Source organism: Thyridium curvatum (genome assembly GCF_004353045.1).
Source record: "Thyridium curvatum strain D216 chromosome Unknown NODE_82_length_186253_cov_79.185288, whole genome shotgun sequence".
Taxonomy (NCBI): domain Eukaryota; kingdom Fungi; phylum Ascomycota; class Sordariomycetes; order Thyridiales; family Thyridiaceae; genus Thyridium; species Thyridium curvatum.
The window spans coordinates 99,803-117,621 of record NW_022156837.1 but is presented as its reverse complement, the minus strand read 5'-3'; the positions used below and the strand labels follow the sequence as shown (position 1 = coordinate 117,621).

At 54.3% G+C, this 17,819-nt stretch overlaps 6 protein-coding genes across 6 annotated transcripts; 4 read left to right on the top strand and 2 right to left on the bottom strand.

Annotated features, from left to right (window-relative positions):
- Positions 1 to 1,529: 1,529 nt before the first annotated feature.
- On the top strand, positions 1,530 to 3,573 carry E0L32_010331 (uncharacterized protein; the record flags this gene model as incomplete). The annotated part of the gene is made up of 5 exons (XM_031132937.1): positions 1,530 to 2,094; positions 2,152 to 2,274; positions 2,345 to 2,606; positions 2,663 to 2,816; positions 2,944 to 3,573. The coding sequence occupies 5 exons, from the start codon at positions 1,530 to 1,532 to the stop codon at positions 3,571 to 3,573; spliced, it is 1,734 nt and encodes a 577-aa protein (XP_030989711.1).
- A 2,354-nt stretch (positions 3,574 to 5,927) lies between these two features.
- On the top strand, positions 5,928 to 9,229 carry E0L32_010330 (uncharacterized protein; the record flags this gene model as incomplete). Its single annotated transcript, XM_031132936.1, has 5 exons — positions 5,928 to 7,021; positions 7,084 to 7,251; positions 7,322 to 7,505; positions 7,568 to 8,791; positions 8,882 to 9,229. 5 exons carry the CDS (start codon positions 5,928 to 5,930, stop codon positions 9,227 to 9,229), a joined length of 3,018 nt encoding a protein of 1,005 aa, XP_030989710.1.
- An 827-nt stretch (positions 9,230 to 10,056) lies between these two features.
- E0L32_010329 (uncharacterized protein) lies at positions 10,057 to 11,320 on the top strand (the record flags this gene model as incomplete). The annotated part of the gene is made up of 2 exons (XM_031132935.1): positions 10,057 to 10,339; positions 10,410 to 11,320. 2 exons carry the CDS (start codon positions 10,057 to 10,059, stop codon positions 11,318 to 11,320), a joined length of 1,194 nt encoding a protein of 397 aa, XP_030989709.1.
- Positions 11,321 to 11,349: 29 nt separating this feature from the next.
- On the bottom strand, positions 11,350 to 12,827 carry E0L32_010328 (uncharacterized protein; the record flags this gene model as incomplete). The annotated part of the gene is made up of 2 exons (XM_031132934.1): positions 11,350 to 12,580; positions 12,643 to 12,827. The coding sequence occupies 2 exons, from the start codon at positions 12,825 to 12,827 to the stop codon at positions 11,350 to 11,352; spliced, it is 1,416 nt and encodes a 471-aa protein (XP_030989708.1).
- Positions 12,828 to 13,316: 489 nt separating this feature from the next.
- E0L32_010327 (uncharacterized protein) lies at positions 13,317 to 14,483 on the top strand (the record flags this gene model as incomplete). The annotated part of the gene is made up of 2 exons (XM_031132933.1): positions 13,317 to 14,087; positions 14,148 to 14,483. The coding sequence occupies 2 exons, from the start codon at positions 13,317 to 13,319 to the stop codon at positions 14,481 to 14,483; spliced, it is 1,107 nt and encodes a 368-aa protein (XP_030989707.1).
- Positions 14,484 to 14,666: 183 nt separating this feature from the next.
- On the bottom strand, positions 14,667 to 15,116 carry E0L32_010326 (uncharacterized protein; the record flags this gene model as incomplete). The annotated part of the gene is made up of 1 exon (XM_031132932.1): positions 14,667 to 15,116. The coding sequence occupies one exon, from the start codon at positions 15,114 to 15,116 to the stop codon at positions 14,667 to 14,669; it is 450 nt and encodes a 149-aa protein (XP_030989706.1).
- Between the last annotated feature and the right edge of the window lie 2,703 nt (positions 15,117 to 17,819).

Sequence of the window (17,819 nt, the reverse complement as noted above, 5' to 3'; positions counted from 1 at the left end):
CGTCACTTTTCTCCTTTGTCTGGCGACTGGCATTTCCTTTAATTGTGCGATGCCTGTGTTTATCTCATCCAACATGCATCCCAAGTTTGCCACCACACCGGGTTTAGTTCACATATACTAGATCGATCTGCCGCACCAGACTCATGCCAGAGCTCAAAGAAGTCAGTATTGAAATAAAATCTGTTAAAAAATGGGCGAAACGATTCTGGAATCCTGCAACGATCGATAAATAACTGAATGAGAATTGCCTATAACGCAGGATGTCAAACACGATGAATGCACTGTGCTGTCATGCCCTTCGAGAGATAGACCGGCCCGAGTCGCCATCTCTCAAAGGCATGTAGCTCTTCCCAAACTATGTCCGCGAGGTTTGAGCCTAGGGTTCTTAGCACTCTATGACGGTAGACCCTTGACTTGAGGCTCCTCTTACCCTGCTCAATTAAAGGAAGGCAAAATCTAGTGCCCTTGTCTTCATTTCTTATATCTTCTTCACCATGAAATAACTCTAGACACCTAGGTGTTCTTCCTCTTTAAGCTCGTATCTCTCCCATGGTGAGGAATTTCAGATCCATATACTATGCATCTAACCTGGAAGTGTCCATGCTGAGGACGGCCCTCTGAGAAGATTGCCCCCTTAGCTATGAGTTGACCAGTCTCCCCACGGCGCATAAGAGCACCCATGACTACGAGTTTTGCTTGTTCGCTATCTCGATATCTCTTCTAGAATGTGTTTCTTGTTCCACCTGACAGCAGAGGGGCAAAACTGTCTGCTATGGCTGGATATAGAGCCCGGTGGATATGACGATGCCTCTCAGTATCAGTGCAAATGCCTAAAGTGTGTACTAGGCTAGAAACATGCCCATAGACTATACATACTAGTTTGTTGGAAACTAGAAACAAATATATTTAAAAACAGCTGTCCCATTCCGGTCTCTCACTTCATTGCATCCTCATATCAACCACGTCCGGCAGCGCACATCTGTGCTCATTGACCTGAAGGAAGAACGATGCTAAGGATCGGTATACCCCATCTGAAGCAGCGTACAGTGATAACAACAAGACCTATAGGCAATTAAGACGTTCTATTTTGAGAAACTGCTCCCTTGTACCATGGGACGTTCAGGGTAGCACCGCCTGCGCTGCCGGCTAATGTGACAGCGTGCCATCCCAGGACCCAATCCTCCGGGTGCTCCCTCGAAACACTCCGCATTGGGGCGGGCATAGGTCTCGCGGCGCCGGTACGAATCATAGATTAATCTCATTTTGTCATATCTACTTCCTTTAGCAGACGAACCTCGCTTACAGCACGCGTTCTCCGAAGACCCGGCTAGACGAATTCTCTCGCCCCTGCATACCAGGTTACACTGCACATTCCCTATGATGGCCATGTTATATCCTATCCCCTATAAGTTCAATGGAATGTCTAAGATGGTCTTGGCGACATTCTCCACGAGCACACCATAGCATAGTCATCTCACCTCATCTAGGTAGGATCTGGCCTTCAAGAAGATCATCAAACAATCATTCAAATGGCATCCTCCAAGGCTTGCATCGCAAACCTCTTGTTAGGCGCCGTCCCGGCCCTGGCCAAGCTAAACTGCCCCCTCTACGGCCTGGACTACCCAACGCCCACATCCCTCCTGTCCGCCCCGGGCGTTCAGGCCGCGGCCGCCGCCCTCGACACCGTCTTCCCGCAGTACATCGACAACGCGACGGGCAACCTGTCCGTCGGCGCTGAGCACTTTTCCTACTCGGTCGAGGTGTTCGCCGCCTCTGAGGACAAGCCCCTGTGGTCGCACTACTGGACGGCGCCGAACCTGCCGGAGCTCAACTCGACGGGCGTGAGTAAAGTCGACGGCGACACGGTGTACCGCCTGGGCAGCGTGACCAAGGTGTACACGGTACTGGCGTTCCTGGCCGAGGTTGGCGACAGTAGCTGGAACGAGCCCATCACCAAGTATGTGCCCGAGCTGCGGGCCATGGCGGACGAGGCCCGGGTCAACGGGGCGACGAGCCACTCGATCTTGACAACGGACTGGGATGCCATTACTATCGGCGCGCTGGCGAGCCAGATGTCGGGGCTGACGAGGGACTGTGAGACTATCCGCTCTGAGCTGTTGATGAGAAGGCCATAGCTAATGAGCGAGACAGACGCGTTGCTGGGCGAGCTCACACAGCAGGCCACAGTGACGAATCTCACGTATGTCGGCTTCCCTCCGATCCCGCAGGCCGAAGTGCCGCCTTGCGGTAACTATTTCATCTGCAACAGATCGCGTGAGTGGATCAGAGACTCCAAGTGGGAGAGACCGACTGACTGGTTGACCATGAACTCCTTGGCGGGTAGAGTTCTTTGAAGGTCTCAAGCGGACGCCGCCCTCGTTTGCGCCTTTCGTCACTCCGACCTACTCGGATGTAGGCTACGCCATCCTCGCCTATGCTCTGGAGGAGATGGCGGGCAAGAGTTTCCAGTCGATTGTCGAAAACAGGATCATCAAACCATTGAATCTGACTCACACATTCTACAAGACACCCAATGATTCCCTGGGCATCATCCCTGGCAACAGGTACATGACTAATTGGGCTTTTGACATGGGCAACGAGTCGCCGTGAGTTCATCCACGAAAAGGAGTCCAGAAAACCCAGTGCTCACATCTATCTGCAGAACTGGGAACATGTATGCTTCAGCATCGGACCTCAGCACACTCGGCAGGGCCATCCTTAGGTCGTCATTGCTCCCCGAGGCACTGACAAGGCGATGGCTTAAGCCAGCAATACTAAGCTCTGATCCCAAGTCGGCCGTGGGCATTCCTTGGGGGGTGAGACAGCTTGACTTGCCTTCAAGTGCGTGCGTCCATCCCATATATCAAAAAAAGAGTCCCTGCCGTACTAACATGGAGGCCTTCCCAAGACTCGACCTACCAATTTGCAACGACATTCAACAAGGCGGGTAGCCTGGGGAAGTACAGCACAGTTCTGGCTGTGATTCCCGACTTCGGCATCGGCTTCTCGATCATAGCAGCTGGAGACATGCCGAGCGGTCTCACGATGGGGTTGGCCGACACGTTGTCGAGTACCTACCTTCCGACAATGCAGTACACCGCGCGCGAGCAGGCCAACAGGACCTATTGTGGTAGCTACGCTAGTTCCAGCAGAACTCTCAACTCGTCACTGAGCATCGGCGTGGATCGCCAGAAGCCTGGCCTCGGCCTTAACCACTGGTTCAGTAACGGAACAGACATGTTGAGACTTTCTGTCGCCATCGGACAGAATGTGTCGAGCGATTACTGGGAGCATATGGAACCCAGCGTGAGGCTGTATCCGACGGGTCGCTGGGATGCCATGCCGGATGGGGGTAAGAGGGTAGCGTTCAAGGCTGTTTTTGAGGACTTGAGCGGGCCCAACGTGACACGGCCGTTCAGCACCGACTGCTCGACGTGGGTGTATGTAAGCGGGGTCATGTACGGCTCCAAGCCGCTCGACCTCTTCATCTTCCATATGGATGCGGCAGGTAACGTAACGAGCGTGGAGAACGCGGCCTTGCGGAATAGGCTGGACAAGGTAGAATCATCCTAACGGGGAATGATACTTGCATGAGCATGAGATGGTCAGATCCAGTGTACCTATCGCCGAGTGATCGAGAGGACGAGAGAGATCGTGTGTGCGAGGTGTGCCTCCGGGATAGCCGATCTGCCCGGGGGGCCCATCCTGAATCGAAGATGTAGTTGAGGGCAGAGCCGCAAGTACATCGAGACATCCACAGCACCGACGACACCCCGTTGTTGTCCACAAGAGCGGTGGGACTGGACATGGCGGTAAGGATGATCACACCGTTGTTCGGCGCCACATTGGCCACTAGGTCGCCAGACGAGGCGGGCGGAGGCTCCGCAGAGCTGCAGGTGGGCTGGTGCTAGGACCCTATGCGTGGAGGGACTCTCACCACCATTGGAGGATGCAGAAGTGCCGCAGGGCGAACAGGAGCAAAGACTGGTGGCCCATCAGCCTGGCGACACGCCTTGGCAAATGCACGGCAGGGAAAGCCACGCCAGCCTGGTCCTGTGGTGAGTCGAGTGGGGGGGTGTGCCCAAGCCGTGGGTGCCGTCTCGCTCCCGAGGATTCTTGGTAACTCGTGCTATTCGCTGTGTCTGGGCCTGATAAGCAAACAAAGCCTAGCCTGATGAGCACTGGATATTAGCAACTATCTTTGCTTCTGCAGAGCTAGAAGAAAAGGGCATCTATTGACCCTACAGAGAATCTGTGAGGGAGGAAACCCAAGTTTGCTGCCTCAAGCGCCTGGGTACCACTTCCAGTCAGATGGGCCGCCTAAAGGCGAGGTTTAGCGTGGTTTCCGGCGTATCGCGACGCTGAAGTTAGGTACGATGGTTCCAAAATTCATCCAATCCAGAAGGGCGAACAGCGGGATGACCAAACTGGAGGCCACCTAGGCAACTAGTGTGCGCCTCACAAAGCGCCTAAATACAGTGACCTTGAGTGATTCATTCACGTGGAGCCACTGGACTACGGAGCAGTCTCAGGTCACAAAGACAACCCTTTCGAGATGCACAACTGCGGGAAGAGGATTCTGTGGCATGCAACACAAGGTGAAACCCATGACAGAGGGAAAATCCCACAAAAATGCTTCTTCTCACAGGGAGGGGGGGGAGAGAGCTGGCTATGTGGAGAGAAGTACGGAGTCGATCGATTCCTTAGACATAAATCCATGGATGTTGGCCACCGGTGCCGGCCTTGTTGGCCGTCCAAGGCAGCCATCGACATGATCTGCCTAGAAGAGTAAATCATCCCCTTCTCGTGTCAGACTTGGCTCTCCTCCGCGACTAATAAGCAGTGAGTATGTATCTTTTGCCTACTGCTGCCTGTGGGCTCATGATTGTCCTTCTGGCGTGACCATACAAGACCATCGCCGCATCTATTTGTCTAAGTGCTACCAGTTCTGCAATCTTGCCTGTCTTCCAGCTTACTTGATCTACTCTGTCTGACCTTTCGTGATTTCGTCTTCCCTTCCAGCTCCGGTACATACAAAGCCCGGCTGTCAGGACTGCCTTGGCTTCATCTTTTGCGCGAACCTCTCCCCTCTTCCATGCATGCTTGATGAACAGTTGACGGAACTCGACTGACCTGAACCTTTTTCTCGCGCATGAGTGCCTGCATGTGTATGCTTAACCTACTTTACCCACAAAGACCTAGATCACGATACCTGATCTCTGTCAGGCGTCCTTCTTGCTCACCGACTTTGGTTTGATCAGGGTTTTGCAGAACACATCATCTTGCATCTTGCATCTCGCATACGACGACGACCACACCAAATCCGGCAAATTTCAACCTCAATCCCCTCCAGCCAGCCATCATCCAGCCAGCAGCTCGCCAGCTCGCCCCAGATCCGGTTGTGCAAGTAGCATTCAACATCAAACATTCTACACTGCATCCCGCCCTTCTTGAACGATTGGACCTATTTCGTCGGGCCCTTGGCGCAACCGCCTTGCAGATTCCGGCCGGAGCTACCTACAGGCACACGTCTTGACTAAACGACTGGCACCACATCTCCATCCACCCACTGCATTGCTCGCGCTCGCGTTCGCATCACCACTCCCTCATCGCACATTGTGCATCGGAGCATCAATCATTTCTGACTGCCGAAGTTACGGTTCAACAAAAACCTCCAAACCCCACATTGCATTCGGGCACTGGGTTTCCCTCAACCTTTACAAACATTTCTGCACAGCTGGCTTCGTTTCTTCTCTTCATTGTGGGAATCGCGGGTTGAAGTAAGCATCCTTTCAACAGTCACTTCTGACCGGAACTGCCCACACTGCGCTGTAAGAGGTGGAACACATTCTCAGCATTGAGCGTCGGGTCGCAATTCTCTCAGTGCACAACGAGGAATAACACAGCGCCATCAGACTGTGTGTAGGATGGATTCTCAGGATTCATCTGTCCATGTGGTCACCATCCGCGAGAGCAAGCCACCAGACAGCGCCATGGGCGACGAGGTGCAGCTGACATCCGAGCCACCAGCCCCGGCCAGCCACTCGAACCAGGAGTCTGCTGCGCCGACCGAGAAGGATGCCTCTCACGAGAAGCCAAGGAAATGCTCCAGCAAGAACCGATCCAAGAAGGGGAGGAAGCCGAGCAAGTCCGCGACTGCCGAAGCCGAGACAGCTGACTCTTCCGCCCAGGAGTCTGCTGCCGAATCCTCCTCTGAGTCGGATCTGAGTGATTCAGAGGACGGGAACGAAGTCGTTGACAAGAAGCAGGCCAGCAAGAAGCAGCACTGCCGCCAGCAAAAGACCAAGAAGAAGACCAAGGCGAAGAAGGCCAAGCAGCTCACGATCCAGAGCAATGCATCCTCCTCGGACAGCGAATCGAGCTCTTCTGACTCTGACGACAACAGCGACTCGTCGACGACCAAGCCCAAGGGCTCAAAGCCGCTGATGGCAAAACTTATCGAAGAGCTGCAACAGACCAGGCTGCAACAAGCCAGGCTGCACCAGGACACCCAGATGCACCAGTATGGCAATAGAATGGGCCTTCCCGGTGACAATAACATGATCATCGATCCCTTGCGCTACCAACCTCCTCCCCCAAGCAATATCGCCGCCGATAGGAACAGGATCCACAGGGGCATCCCGGGCGGAGGACTGGACGGCACCGGGCTGAACAACTATCTGCTGACCGGCAACCTGAACCATGGCCAAAAGGCAAAGAAGCCCAAGGTCAAGACGCCCAAGACGGCGAGGCTCGAGTTCAAGCGCGTGGACCAGGTCTGGGACAACACCATCCACAACTACAAACTGCAGGACACGGCTGAGGGCGCCAACGACACCCAGTACGACGAGTACGTGTTCCACGTCCGGCGTACCTTTGACTGGGAAGGCAAATATAAGCAGACCCTGATCGACATCAAGAGTAAGCTGCTGCGCGAGTGCCTGCAGGACGTCATGGGCAATATCAAGGGCGTCAGCTTGGTCGAGGACACTCCGAAGCTGGACCCGAACCTGCTGTTCCTGTGAGTTTCATCAGTTGATCGAGAGCCGATCAATAAATGCTGACTATCGTATCTCACAACAGATACCTTGAAGATCTCCGAAAGCACCTGAAGGATCTTAAGAAGATCAAGATTTCTGGCGGTGACAAGCACAGCCGCAAGAAGGAGCAGAAGCGCATTGACACCAAGCGTCAGCATCTCAAGGTTCTTGTCAAGTACATTGACAAGGACTATGATACTGTCAAGAATAGGTGAGCGATCTTCTCGGGCTGCTGTCCTCCCTCGCTTCGTTGATGGTTTCTGACTTCCCCTCTCGTCCAGTCTCTATCCTATGCTGGAGAATGGTCTGATCACATTTGATCTACTCTGGGCCCTGTGGAAGCCCAACACGCTGGTGTACACAACCACCTATGGCTGCCAAGACCAACCTCGAGTTTTCAAGGCAGAGGTTGCCGAGAAGCACTACAGCATAATGAAGGGCGAGTATTACTACATCGAGGGCAAGGTCAGTGCTCATTCACCCTGTGACCTAAATCATGCCAACGTACTGACGTGAGAACCGAACAGTATTTCGAGTATGACGGCAAGCAGTTCGGCTACGGCGGAATTTGTGAGGAAATTGCCGACTTCCGCGGCGCCAGAAAGATCACCAGTCTCAGCTGCTACCCGTTCAAGTACCACAAGCAGGAATCGCAGCTGCGCCAGAAGCTGATCAGCCGCGGCAAGAAGTTTGTGACCCTCAGTGGTGTTCACTACAAGTCGCACCACGGCATGGCTTACTTCAAGAAGAAGAAGGCTGTCGTCAAAGTCAATATCAATGGCCGCGTCATGGTGGACCCAAGCATCCACCGTCGCATCAACCCCAACTATCTCATCTCGCACGTTCGTCCTAAGGACCACGATATCTTGTCTGAAGATGAAGACTCGGGTGGCGAGGGCGGCTGTTGCGGAGCCGATAGCTCCGACAACGGAGGAGGCTGTGACAGCGATGGCGAAGGCGAGGGTGGATGTGGCAAGGGAGTCAAGTTTGTCACCAAGGTCATCAAGGATCGCAAGGGCCGGGTGCAGATGATCAGCATGCCCAAGTTTGACAGTGACAACGAGAAGGGCGAGAAACTAGATGAGGTTCCAGCCAAGGACGAGAAGACTGAGAAGGACGAGGCCGGTTCATCTCGCAAGGCTGCAGACAAGGCCAAGGCCGAAGAGGGAGACGATGCCAAGAAGCCCGTTCCCGAATTCACCGACGAGGAGTATCTGATTGCTTCTCCTGTCGTCCTGGGCTTTGCCTTTGCTGAGAAGCTCTGGCTCGAGTTCACTGTCTCTGGAATTAACGAGATTCAGTGGAACGAGCATGCGTACGAGTCGCTGGTCCTCGAATCCAAGACCAAGGACATCGTCAAGGCCCTGGTCGAGTCGCACAAATACCACGCGGCTGAGAGCATTGACGACGTGATCCAAGGCAAGGGCAAGGGTCTTGTTGCTGTCCTGCACGGCCCTCCCGGCACAGGCAAAACTTTGACGGCCGAGGGCATCAGCGAGCTGCTCAAGTGCCCGCTGTACATGGTGTCCGCCGGCGAGTTAGGCACCGACTCTCGCTACCTCGAGACCGAACTGCAGAAGATTCTTGACATCTGCCACGCCTGGGGTGCGATCCTACTCCTTGACGAGGCGGATGTCTTCCTCGAGAAGCGCAACATGCACGACATTCACCGTAACGCTCTAGTCAGCATATTCCTCCGTCAGTTGGAGTACTTTCAGGGCATTCTCTTCCTCACCACCAACCGTGTCGAGGTAATATCCCCCCCCCCCCCCCATTTCCTGGTGATCAACCAGCCGGCTGGTGATACCAAAAAGAAAATCACTGACATGTACCTCACCTAGACCTTTGACGACGCCTTCCAGTCCCGCATTCACATCGCCCTGCGCTACGACTCGCTGGACCAGCGCGCCAAGAAGGCCATCTTCAAGATCTTCATCGAGCGGGTGCGCGTCCTCGAGAAGGTTGCCCTTATGCCCTTTACTGAGGGCGACTACGACGCCCTGGCCCGCCACGACCTCAACGGCCGGCAGATCAAGAACACGGTGCGCACGGCGCAGGCGCTCGCCGTCAACAAGGGCGAGCCGCTGTCCATGACACACATCCGCCAGGTGCTCGAGGTGCAGATGTCGTTCGACCGCGACCTCAAGGGCGGGCCGGGCTTCTCGGACGCGATGCGGAGCTACTTTTGAGTGTGAACAGCAGACCCAATTTGTGCGCATGCTTCCTTCAATGGGGCATGTGTGTGGGGGAAACTATACGTTGTACGGCTTTGGTGTTTGCCAGTTTTGCGATCTTGGGTTCGACGACGTTATTCTGTAGGCCGTTCACGTCCATTTATTTCCTTTGTTGATGCCTTATCCTTCCAATGTTGTCTTGCGATCCCTCTGGTTCAGACGTCTCCATAGCTCACGGTGACGAGAGGGGAATCTCAGATTGGAATGTCACAATGATGAACTCTTCGGGGCGAAGCAGGTAGCATGACAAGTTTTTTTTTTGGTAACGCGTAGGCATTTATTTGGTCAAAGTAGGACCTCACGATAATAATGACACTTTCTCCTATATTCCGGCAATAGAGATCGGAAGACTGATGCAGATCCTGTGATGCAGTCGATGGCTCGCTAAGAACCCGATTGTGGGAGCTTATTATTGACGACCAAATCGGCAAGTCAAATGGCCACCACAGCACATGCGGCAGCATGATCTGCCAAGCCAAGTCATGTTAGAGTCCCGGAAAACGGAAAACAATCTCCCTCTGATGGAGACCCGCGTCCGCCATAGTGGGTCCTGGACGGGACGAGAGATGGCGTGTGTCGGTGATAGCTACCCGGTACTGCGAAGGAGCTCTAACAGTGATGCCACAGGTTCGATCACGTTTCATCTATACTGGCAGGTAGATATCTGTGGGCGAGCTAGTATTCTCAATCTGTAAAGACGACTTCTGCTCATTGCACGCCTCCGTTGCCTGTCCATCATCATCAGCGTTGACACATACCTCTCGCACACTCAACTGATAAGCATGCCAGACCGGAAATACGGCCTCGTCTTTGGCGCCTCCGGCGTGAGCGGTTGGGCTTACGTCAATGAGATCCTCAACGACTATCCCAAGAAAGGCATCTGGTCCGGCGTCTACGCCCACACAAACCGGCCCCTGAGCCTCGAGCAGTCCTACTGGCCCAAAGACGACAGGCTCTCCATCGTCTCGGGCATCGACCTGCTCAAGGGCAGCCAGGAGGACCTCGAAAATGCCATCAGGTCAGGCATGCCCGACATTGCCAAGGTCACGCACGTGTTCTATGTCGGTATGCAACACAAAGCACCTTGTACATTTCTTTTGAACAAAGAAGGTTTCTAACTTGAGAGAGCATGTAGCATATAAAGCCGGGACGGACGTCGACAAGGAACAAGATGAGAATGTCGACATGCTCAAGCGCACCGTGACGGCCGTCGATCGCCTCTCCCCGTCCCTCGAGTTCGTGGTCCTCCAGACGGGCGCCAAGCACTACGGCTGCCACCTCCTCACCAACAAGCCCGCCAGCATCAGGCCGCCTCTCAAGGAGACTGACCCGCCCCTGCCGTCGCCCTTTGGCGAGAAGCTCTTCTACCTGCCCCAGCTCCGGTGGCTGGCCGACTTCTCCAGGGGCAAGAAGTGGGGCTGGGCCGACCCCCGGCCGGACATCATCGTCGGCTTCGTGCCCAACCAAAACTTCTACTCCCTCGGCACCGCCCTAGGCATCTACCTCTCCCTCCGGCGTGAGATCGACGGTGAGGGCGCAGAGTGCCCTTTCCCAGGCGCGCAGGCGAGCTGGGAGGCCCTGTCCAACGACTCGAGCGCCGACATGATTGCGCGACAGACGCTGCATGTGAGCCTCACGCCGCCGTGGAGCCAGCGCCAGGGCGAGGCCTTCAACGTCGCCGATATGCGCACGCCGCTATGCTGGCGCGACAAGTGGCCCATCCTATGCTCCTACTTTGGGCTCAAGGGTGTCAAGCTGCCGCAGGACGACCCCGTCGAGGTGCGCGCGTACATCAGGGAGCATATCGACACTTGGAACAAGATGGAGGAGAAATACGGCCTGCAGAGCGGGCACGCCGATAACCCGCGCATCTTCCCCGGCTTCGAGTACTTCTTGCTCACGCAGTTTGACTTTGACAGGCAGTACGACATGAGCAAGATGTATGGCCAGGCTGGGTTCAAGGAGGAGAGGGGCCCCTTGCAGTCGTGGGGTGGCGTGTGGGACCGGATGAGGAAGGCCAAGATCATTCCGAGTGAGTTCTCGTGAGAGGACATAGAATGATGCGGCACTATCGATCAAGATTCTGGTGCTTCTTTTGCTGCAGCTTGCGATGTGGGTTTGGCGGCTAGCCGGCTTTTCAAGAAGCCATTGAAGCTCTCGAAAGTGGGAAAGTCATGTCCCTCCAGCCATCTGCATACCACAACAGCCTCGGCCAACCCGATTCGTAGCGTTATAGAGAAGCCAAAGGTGCACGTTACAGAAACGCCACAAGCACCTTGTATAATAGTCTCTCCACGCTGTTTCCTTCTCCTCCAGGCCCTGCCCCAGACCTTCTCCCGTGCCCGTCCAATGCCTTGGAGCCGTGGCTTGTCCCAGGTCCATGACGCGAGATCTAGTGATTGCATCAGGGAGTCGATGTTGGTTGCCAGCATCCCTGCTTCACCGGGCTTGGAAGTAACGACATCCATCTCAACAGTCTGTGGCAAGATTTTCCGCCAAGGGACCGCTTGCATGCCTCTTGCAACATGCTCCGCAGGCCGCATCGGTGCAAAGCTCCACGCGATGGCCCAGCGACGAGTTTTGTTTCCCTGGATGAACTCGGTCACGGCATAGTTATCGATACCCTCCTTTCGGAGTCTTTCAACAAGAACTTCCAGACTCGAAACCTTGCCGAGCATGGAAGTATACCACTGTACTCTGTCTCGCAGTTGGAGTGATTCCGTTAGGATCCGTCCAACAAAGGCGACTTCTCCGCCTTCACAGACCATTTCTACTGGTGCGCCAGTGCAGGCTGAGTAGGGAGGTCTCGACTTTTTCTTGGCCAAAGTCCACAGCTCCTCTTCAGACTCGTAGAAGGGAGGGTTTGTCATGACAAAGCCGACTTGTGTCGAGTCTGCTATTACATCCACGCAAACGAGAGGGTCCGTCTTTTTGCGAGCTACTACAGTGATACGCGACTCGAGGTGGTTCAGCTTGACGTTCTTGGCAGCATATGATAAGCTCTTCTCATCGATGTCGGTGCTGATAAAAGACCAAGGTCTTTGAGCACATCCAAGCAGAGAGTAGATGCAGCTCGCTCCAGTGCCGATGTCGATGCCACATAGTCCTCGACCAGGTTGATCGTACGATGTCGTGTCCATGAGATCCTTGAGCCACAGGATGTAATTGTGGCGATTGGGGACGGGTGGACAGAGCCTATCAGCCGGCAGCTCAATGCGCAGGTCGAAGTTGACATCCAGCAGTGTCTTGGTCAACTGCATCACCGCAGCCGGGTCTGTAAAGTCAAGCTGTCCCTTAGCCTTGATGCTATAGGCGATTGCGATGGTCAGCCAGATTGCCGTGGTTGGGACAACGAAATACCGACTCACAATGCAGCAAAGTCGGGTCTGCGCCGAGCCAGGTCACGGAAGTCCGGCTCGGTCTGAAATAGTTCGCGGTAGTAGGCATCTCCTTTCTCTCGACGAGTCTTCTGTGGGCCGTCGGCAGAATGCTTTGCGGGAGCTTCACCGAGCTGGGGCTCATCGCCGGACATCTTGCGTTTGCTCCCGGTCATGGTCTTTGGACGGGAATGGCAGAGGCCACCATGCCGATCATGTTTCTCGTGCCCAAGCTCGCAAGGAATTTTTCGATGTCCTAGAACAAAAGGCTATCTCATCAATCGTTATATCAGATCGTCGAATCAAGCATTTGTGAAGAGAGAGAGCAGTGTCAAGTCTCTCAATCTGCTGCTTTTTTCTTCCTTTTTTTGAGATAGGTTGGAATGGCGCGAGCACACTGATATGCATGCTGGTGGCACCCATCACGCCCCACTAAAATCTGGTCCTTAGGACAATTCTCGACTCAATGGTGAGTAGACGCACTTTTCCCACTTACCTTAACTTCCCACCCTTCCACAAACACGCCCCTTTGCCGCCTACAGCAGTCCGGGCTATCTTTCACAAATAGCGACCTCAATTGACCGCTTTTACGTGACATCTACGACCCGCTTCTGCTCCGAGTGCTCCTCGTCCGGCCCGCCGGCGCAAATCCTCCCGCCCCAGCCATGTCCGACCAGCAGCCTCCCTCTCGCTTCGCTCCCCAGAACCAGACCACACACGAGCGACTGTCAACGAACACCGTCGGCCTTGTAGCTCTTTCCGACTTTCGCAAGCGGAGAGCTGAGGTACTCGAGCAACAAGAGCGCGAGGCACGGAACAACCAGCTGCCCTCCTCCGCCTCGAACACACCCACGCAAGACCGCTCACGGACGGGGACGCCAAATGTCGCCAGCGACACGAGCGATGCCGAGCGACAGATCAAGAAGAAGAAGCAGAAGAAGCCCAAGGGAGTAGGCAACAAGCTGTCATTTGCAGGAGACGAGGACGAGGACGACGGCGAGGAGCTGGGTCCTGCAGTCACCAAGAAAGCGAAAGACAAGGACGGGGGCAAAACGGATGACAAGAGCAAGAAGATGGCGGGAAAGCTGGTTGCCAACAGTGCCGTCGGCGTTGTGCCGCGGGCACTGACGAAAGCAGCGCTGCGAAAGGAGGCGGCAGAGCGGGAAGCCTTGCGCAAGGAGTTCCTGGTCCTCCAGGCTGCTGTCAAGGCTACAGAGATCGCCATACCATTTGTCTTTTACGATGGAACCAACATACCTGGCGGGATGGTGCGTGTCAAGAAAGGGGATTTTATCTGGGTGTTCCTCGACAAGAGCCGCAAGGTCGGCGCGGAGCTGCAGGTCGGCGGGGAGAAAAGCGCAAATGCCCGGCGTGATTGGGCCCGCGTCGGTGTTGACGACCTGATGCTGGTCCGGGGCACCCTGATCATTCCACACGTGAGCTTACATTCGACCCTACTCCGCACAGTGCAAAACGAGACTGACAATGATTTGTAGCATTACGAGTTTTATTTCTTCATCATGAACAAGACCATGGGTCCTGGCAACCACCGGTTGTTTGACTACAGCGCCGAGGCGGCGCCGACGCCCACGGAAGACGGCCCTGCCGAAACGGCGTCTGCTCTGTCATCCAAAGTGACCCAAACCGATATCCGGCTTCTCGAGGGAGCGTCTGATGACCCGACCATGACCAAGGTGGTGGACCGCCGTTGGTACGAACACAACAAGCACATCTACCCAGCCAGTGTCTGGCAAGAGTTCGACCCCGAGAAGAACTATGAAAACCAGATCCGACGTGATCAAGGAGGCAACGCTTTCTTCTTCTCCAAATGATCTGCGTATCGAGCTCATGTGAATACATCACACTGATCTCGCACAACATCATTCTGGACTGTGCATCGTCTGTAGCGCGCGGGTATGTTTGTGTGCGAGACGGTCCGGTCGGGACAGACCATCTCTCGAGTAGGCCTTTGTCCCTTGGGCGAACGATGCCACTTGCACAAGATGCCGTGTCCATCAGCCAAACAATGTTCTCGCTATCAAGATGGAGACCCCGAGAAGGATCCATCCGGGCCAGAAGAGCAACAGGAGGAACATATTGCCGCCGGGCCCCAGGATGGTAGCGATGAATTCGAAGACGACCTTTCTCCGGAGCTGCTTGACAGCATTGCTGTTCCACAACGTGTTGACGGACTGGGAAACGAGGTTGAGCGTTGCCATAGCGAATAGTCTAAGTATCCAGGCGCTCTGGACAGCCAGTATCGCGCATATCGGCGAGAGGTAGAGGTATGTTCTGAAGATGGCGGACGCGAGAGACTGAGCGATTTCTGCGACCAAGAGGTCGTCGATACCCAACTGTTGCTTGAGATCGAGTCTCGCAAACGATCGAGAGGGGAGGGCAATATAGATGGGGACATGCTGTGGAGCCATCCCTCGCTCGACGGTGGATCCCGAAAACACTTCCATGGCAGCGAATCTTCCAGCAACTCGACGTGCTGTTTACCCAGTGTGCTGGACCTCAAAAGACCTTTGTCTCTGGGGAACCCCCAGATCAAAGAGAGAGAAGACTCAGTAAGGGGGTCCATATCCGTGGCCGACGCGACCGGCCGTGTCTCTTTTTGTAGTGTTAGCCCTCGAGCGCTTGAGCAGCGTTGAGCCGCCTCTGGCGCCGTCGCGTCGACATCGCGATATGCCGCCGGGTTTGGCTCGGTGGGGCTGGGAAGCTTGGATCCCACTCTTTCCGAGTGCCTGACCGTTGCAGAACGAACTATTGGCTACAGTTACCCAGATCTGCCTCTCATCTCATACACCTTTTCGCTTTGTCGATGACCAATATGCGACCAGTCAGTAGGCACCTGCCACGGCCCCGTGAATCAGGAGCGGCGTTGGGAACGGCCATGGGATTGTGCGGGAGCGGCCCACGTGTGGGCAATGCCGTTCACTGCCTGGCCCATTCGCGAGTCGAGCCGGCCTTCCAAGGAGGCCGTCTGAAACTCTGATGAGAGCGAGTGCGGGTGGAACAAGATGCGGTGGTGTGCTTGGCTTGGTCTCGCCAGGCTCTTGTCTGGTGGCGTTTTCCGGGGCTTCCAACCACGGAGCCAAGTCGGAGTGGGAACGTGCATTGGCCCTCGGCGTGATTGGCTGGTGAGGTCCACGACCCGTCTGCTCTTACACGAATCCGACAACACTTGCATGTCCAAGGTGGGAATACTTATGCAGGACCGCACCGCTGTAGCCGCCGGCATGTAGACATGGAGACGAAAGCAGGTTGCCAACCAGTTCGCTCCCGGGTCCGTCCGGAGGCCCTTGAAATGGCTTTTCGCCCGGGTGACTCGGCACACATGCAGCTGTCCAACACGAATTCGAGGATGTTCACGATCTCGCCAATCGCTCAACTGGCCAACGCTCGAGGTTATTTCATGATTAGACGCATACGGCGCATAGAGCCACGGTAGATCTCTCAAAGTTCAAAAGATCTCAAGCCAGCCGTGGTCTGCTCAGCAGACGTATTGGAATTCAATAACGCATCTGGATCACCGAGCCATCTTCTAGAGTTGCTATTGCGGATCTTGGCTAGTGCATCATTCTCATCGTTTGAAATCGGGTTGCCTCACCAACTATACGTACACGTACACTTCAAGGAAGCAAAATTGACTGCGACAGACCTCACAGATGCCTGAGCAGTTTTCGTCGTGCCTCGATAGCCACAGCCTTGATTACATGACGACCTTAGATTACACAGAAGTGTTCGCTGCCAGTTTCTGATCTTCAATTATGTTCTGCTTGTGTGCTCTCGAGCTCTTTGCCATGCCTCATGCCCTTTGAAACGAAAATTTCCAGGCAGCCCGTCCCGGCAACTACGACTTTGATAAAGCACGACATGGTCAAGCTGTCTGTTGCAGCCTTCTTTGAACAACCACACTCGCAGAAATATCAGCAGCAAATTCAGAGCCGCGTGGTCGGCCGGTAGATATGCAAAAAACCCACTGCCAGCCTATGTTCTGGATAATGGGCCCTCAGAACAAAGGGCCGGTCCCAGTACGGTACCACCGGAGACCGAGCCAAAAGCCATTGGCGAGGGAGTTGTCTTTGTTCTCCACGCACAGACACAAGGTCAGCCACAGCCCCTTACTTACACATGACGCGTCTTACGATCTGGATGTCAATATTGTTGGTGTCGTTGCAGAGCGTCTTTCCGGGGGTAGAGTTTCGGCGCCAGGCAAATAGCATGGGCTATCGTCAGCCAAAAACGTTCAAGAGTAGTTGTTGTCGATCATAATAAGAACAAAGGTGTACTTGATGTCATTTAGTCTCCAAAGCATTTAGTCACCAGAACCTCATCCTAGTGATTGTGTTTGCTTGCCTATCTTGTGTCAGAAACTGTGTCAAATACATCTGGGGTCTCTTGGTTCAGATGTCACACCTCGGTCGGGCAACCACTTGAACCTTGGATTGGTTGTAAGCTTCTACCACCAGGATTTGGGCTTTCAGTGTGGCATTTATTCACTGAGCTAAATTCCGACACATTGGGACGTAGACCTCGCTCGAATTCGATTGCAAATACACAAGAACCAAAGAGGCTGTCTAACACACACAATTTCTCCTCGCAACAATTCAATCACTGTCTAGGAGAGATGGCAGCGTACTCCCAAGTTAACGACCCAAACGGACTTTGGGAAACATGAGCCGTGGCACTGACAGTCACCCTACGAGATTGTAGCAAACAGAGCCAGTACCTTGATTCACCGACTAACATTATCTTTACCGAAATCTGTTGCAAGACTAGTTCCTGGTCACTGTTGAAAGTGTGTGTAACATCCCCTGACTGAACTGAATTCATCCTTTCAGGTTCAGAGAATATTCTACTTGCCTGAGTGATGATGATAGCCATCAGTGAATATGAGGCACCGGAGCCAATGGTCATTGAGAATGCTACACTGCGATCTAGATCAGGGCACACGTTGCAAAGAATGGCCATCTTTGTGCATACAGGCAACTCTTTGTCTTCGAGACTCCAAGTACAACCAGAATGAATATCGCGCCACCTTATTCAACAACAGTGCCTTTGTTATTGTATGTTACGGACATTGCATCGTTGGTTTCCCTGCTTCACTAAAGAGCCCCCTCTCAGGGAATGGGTGAAGACATGTTGTTTCCTCTTCGTCAATT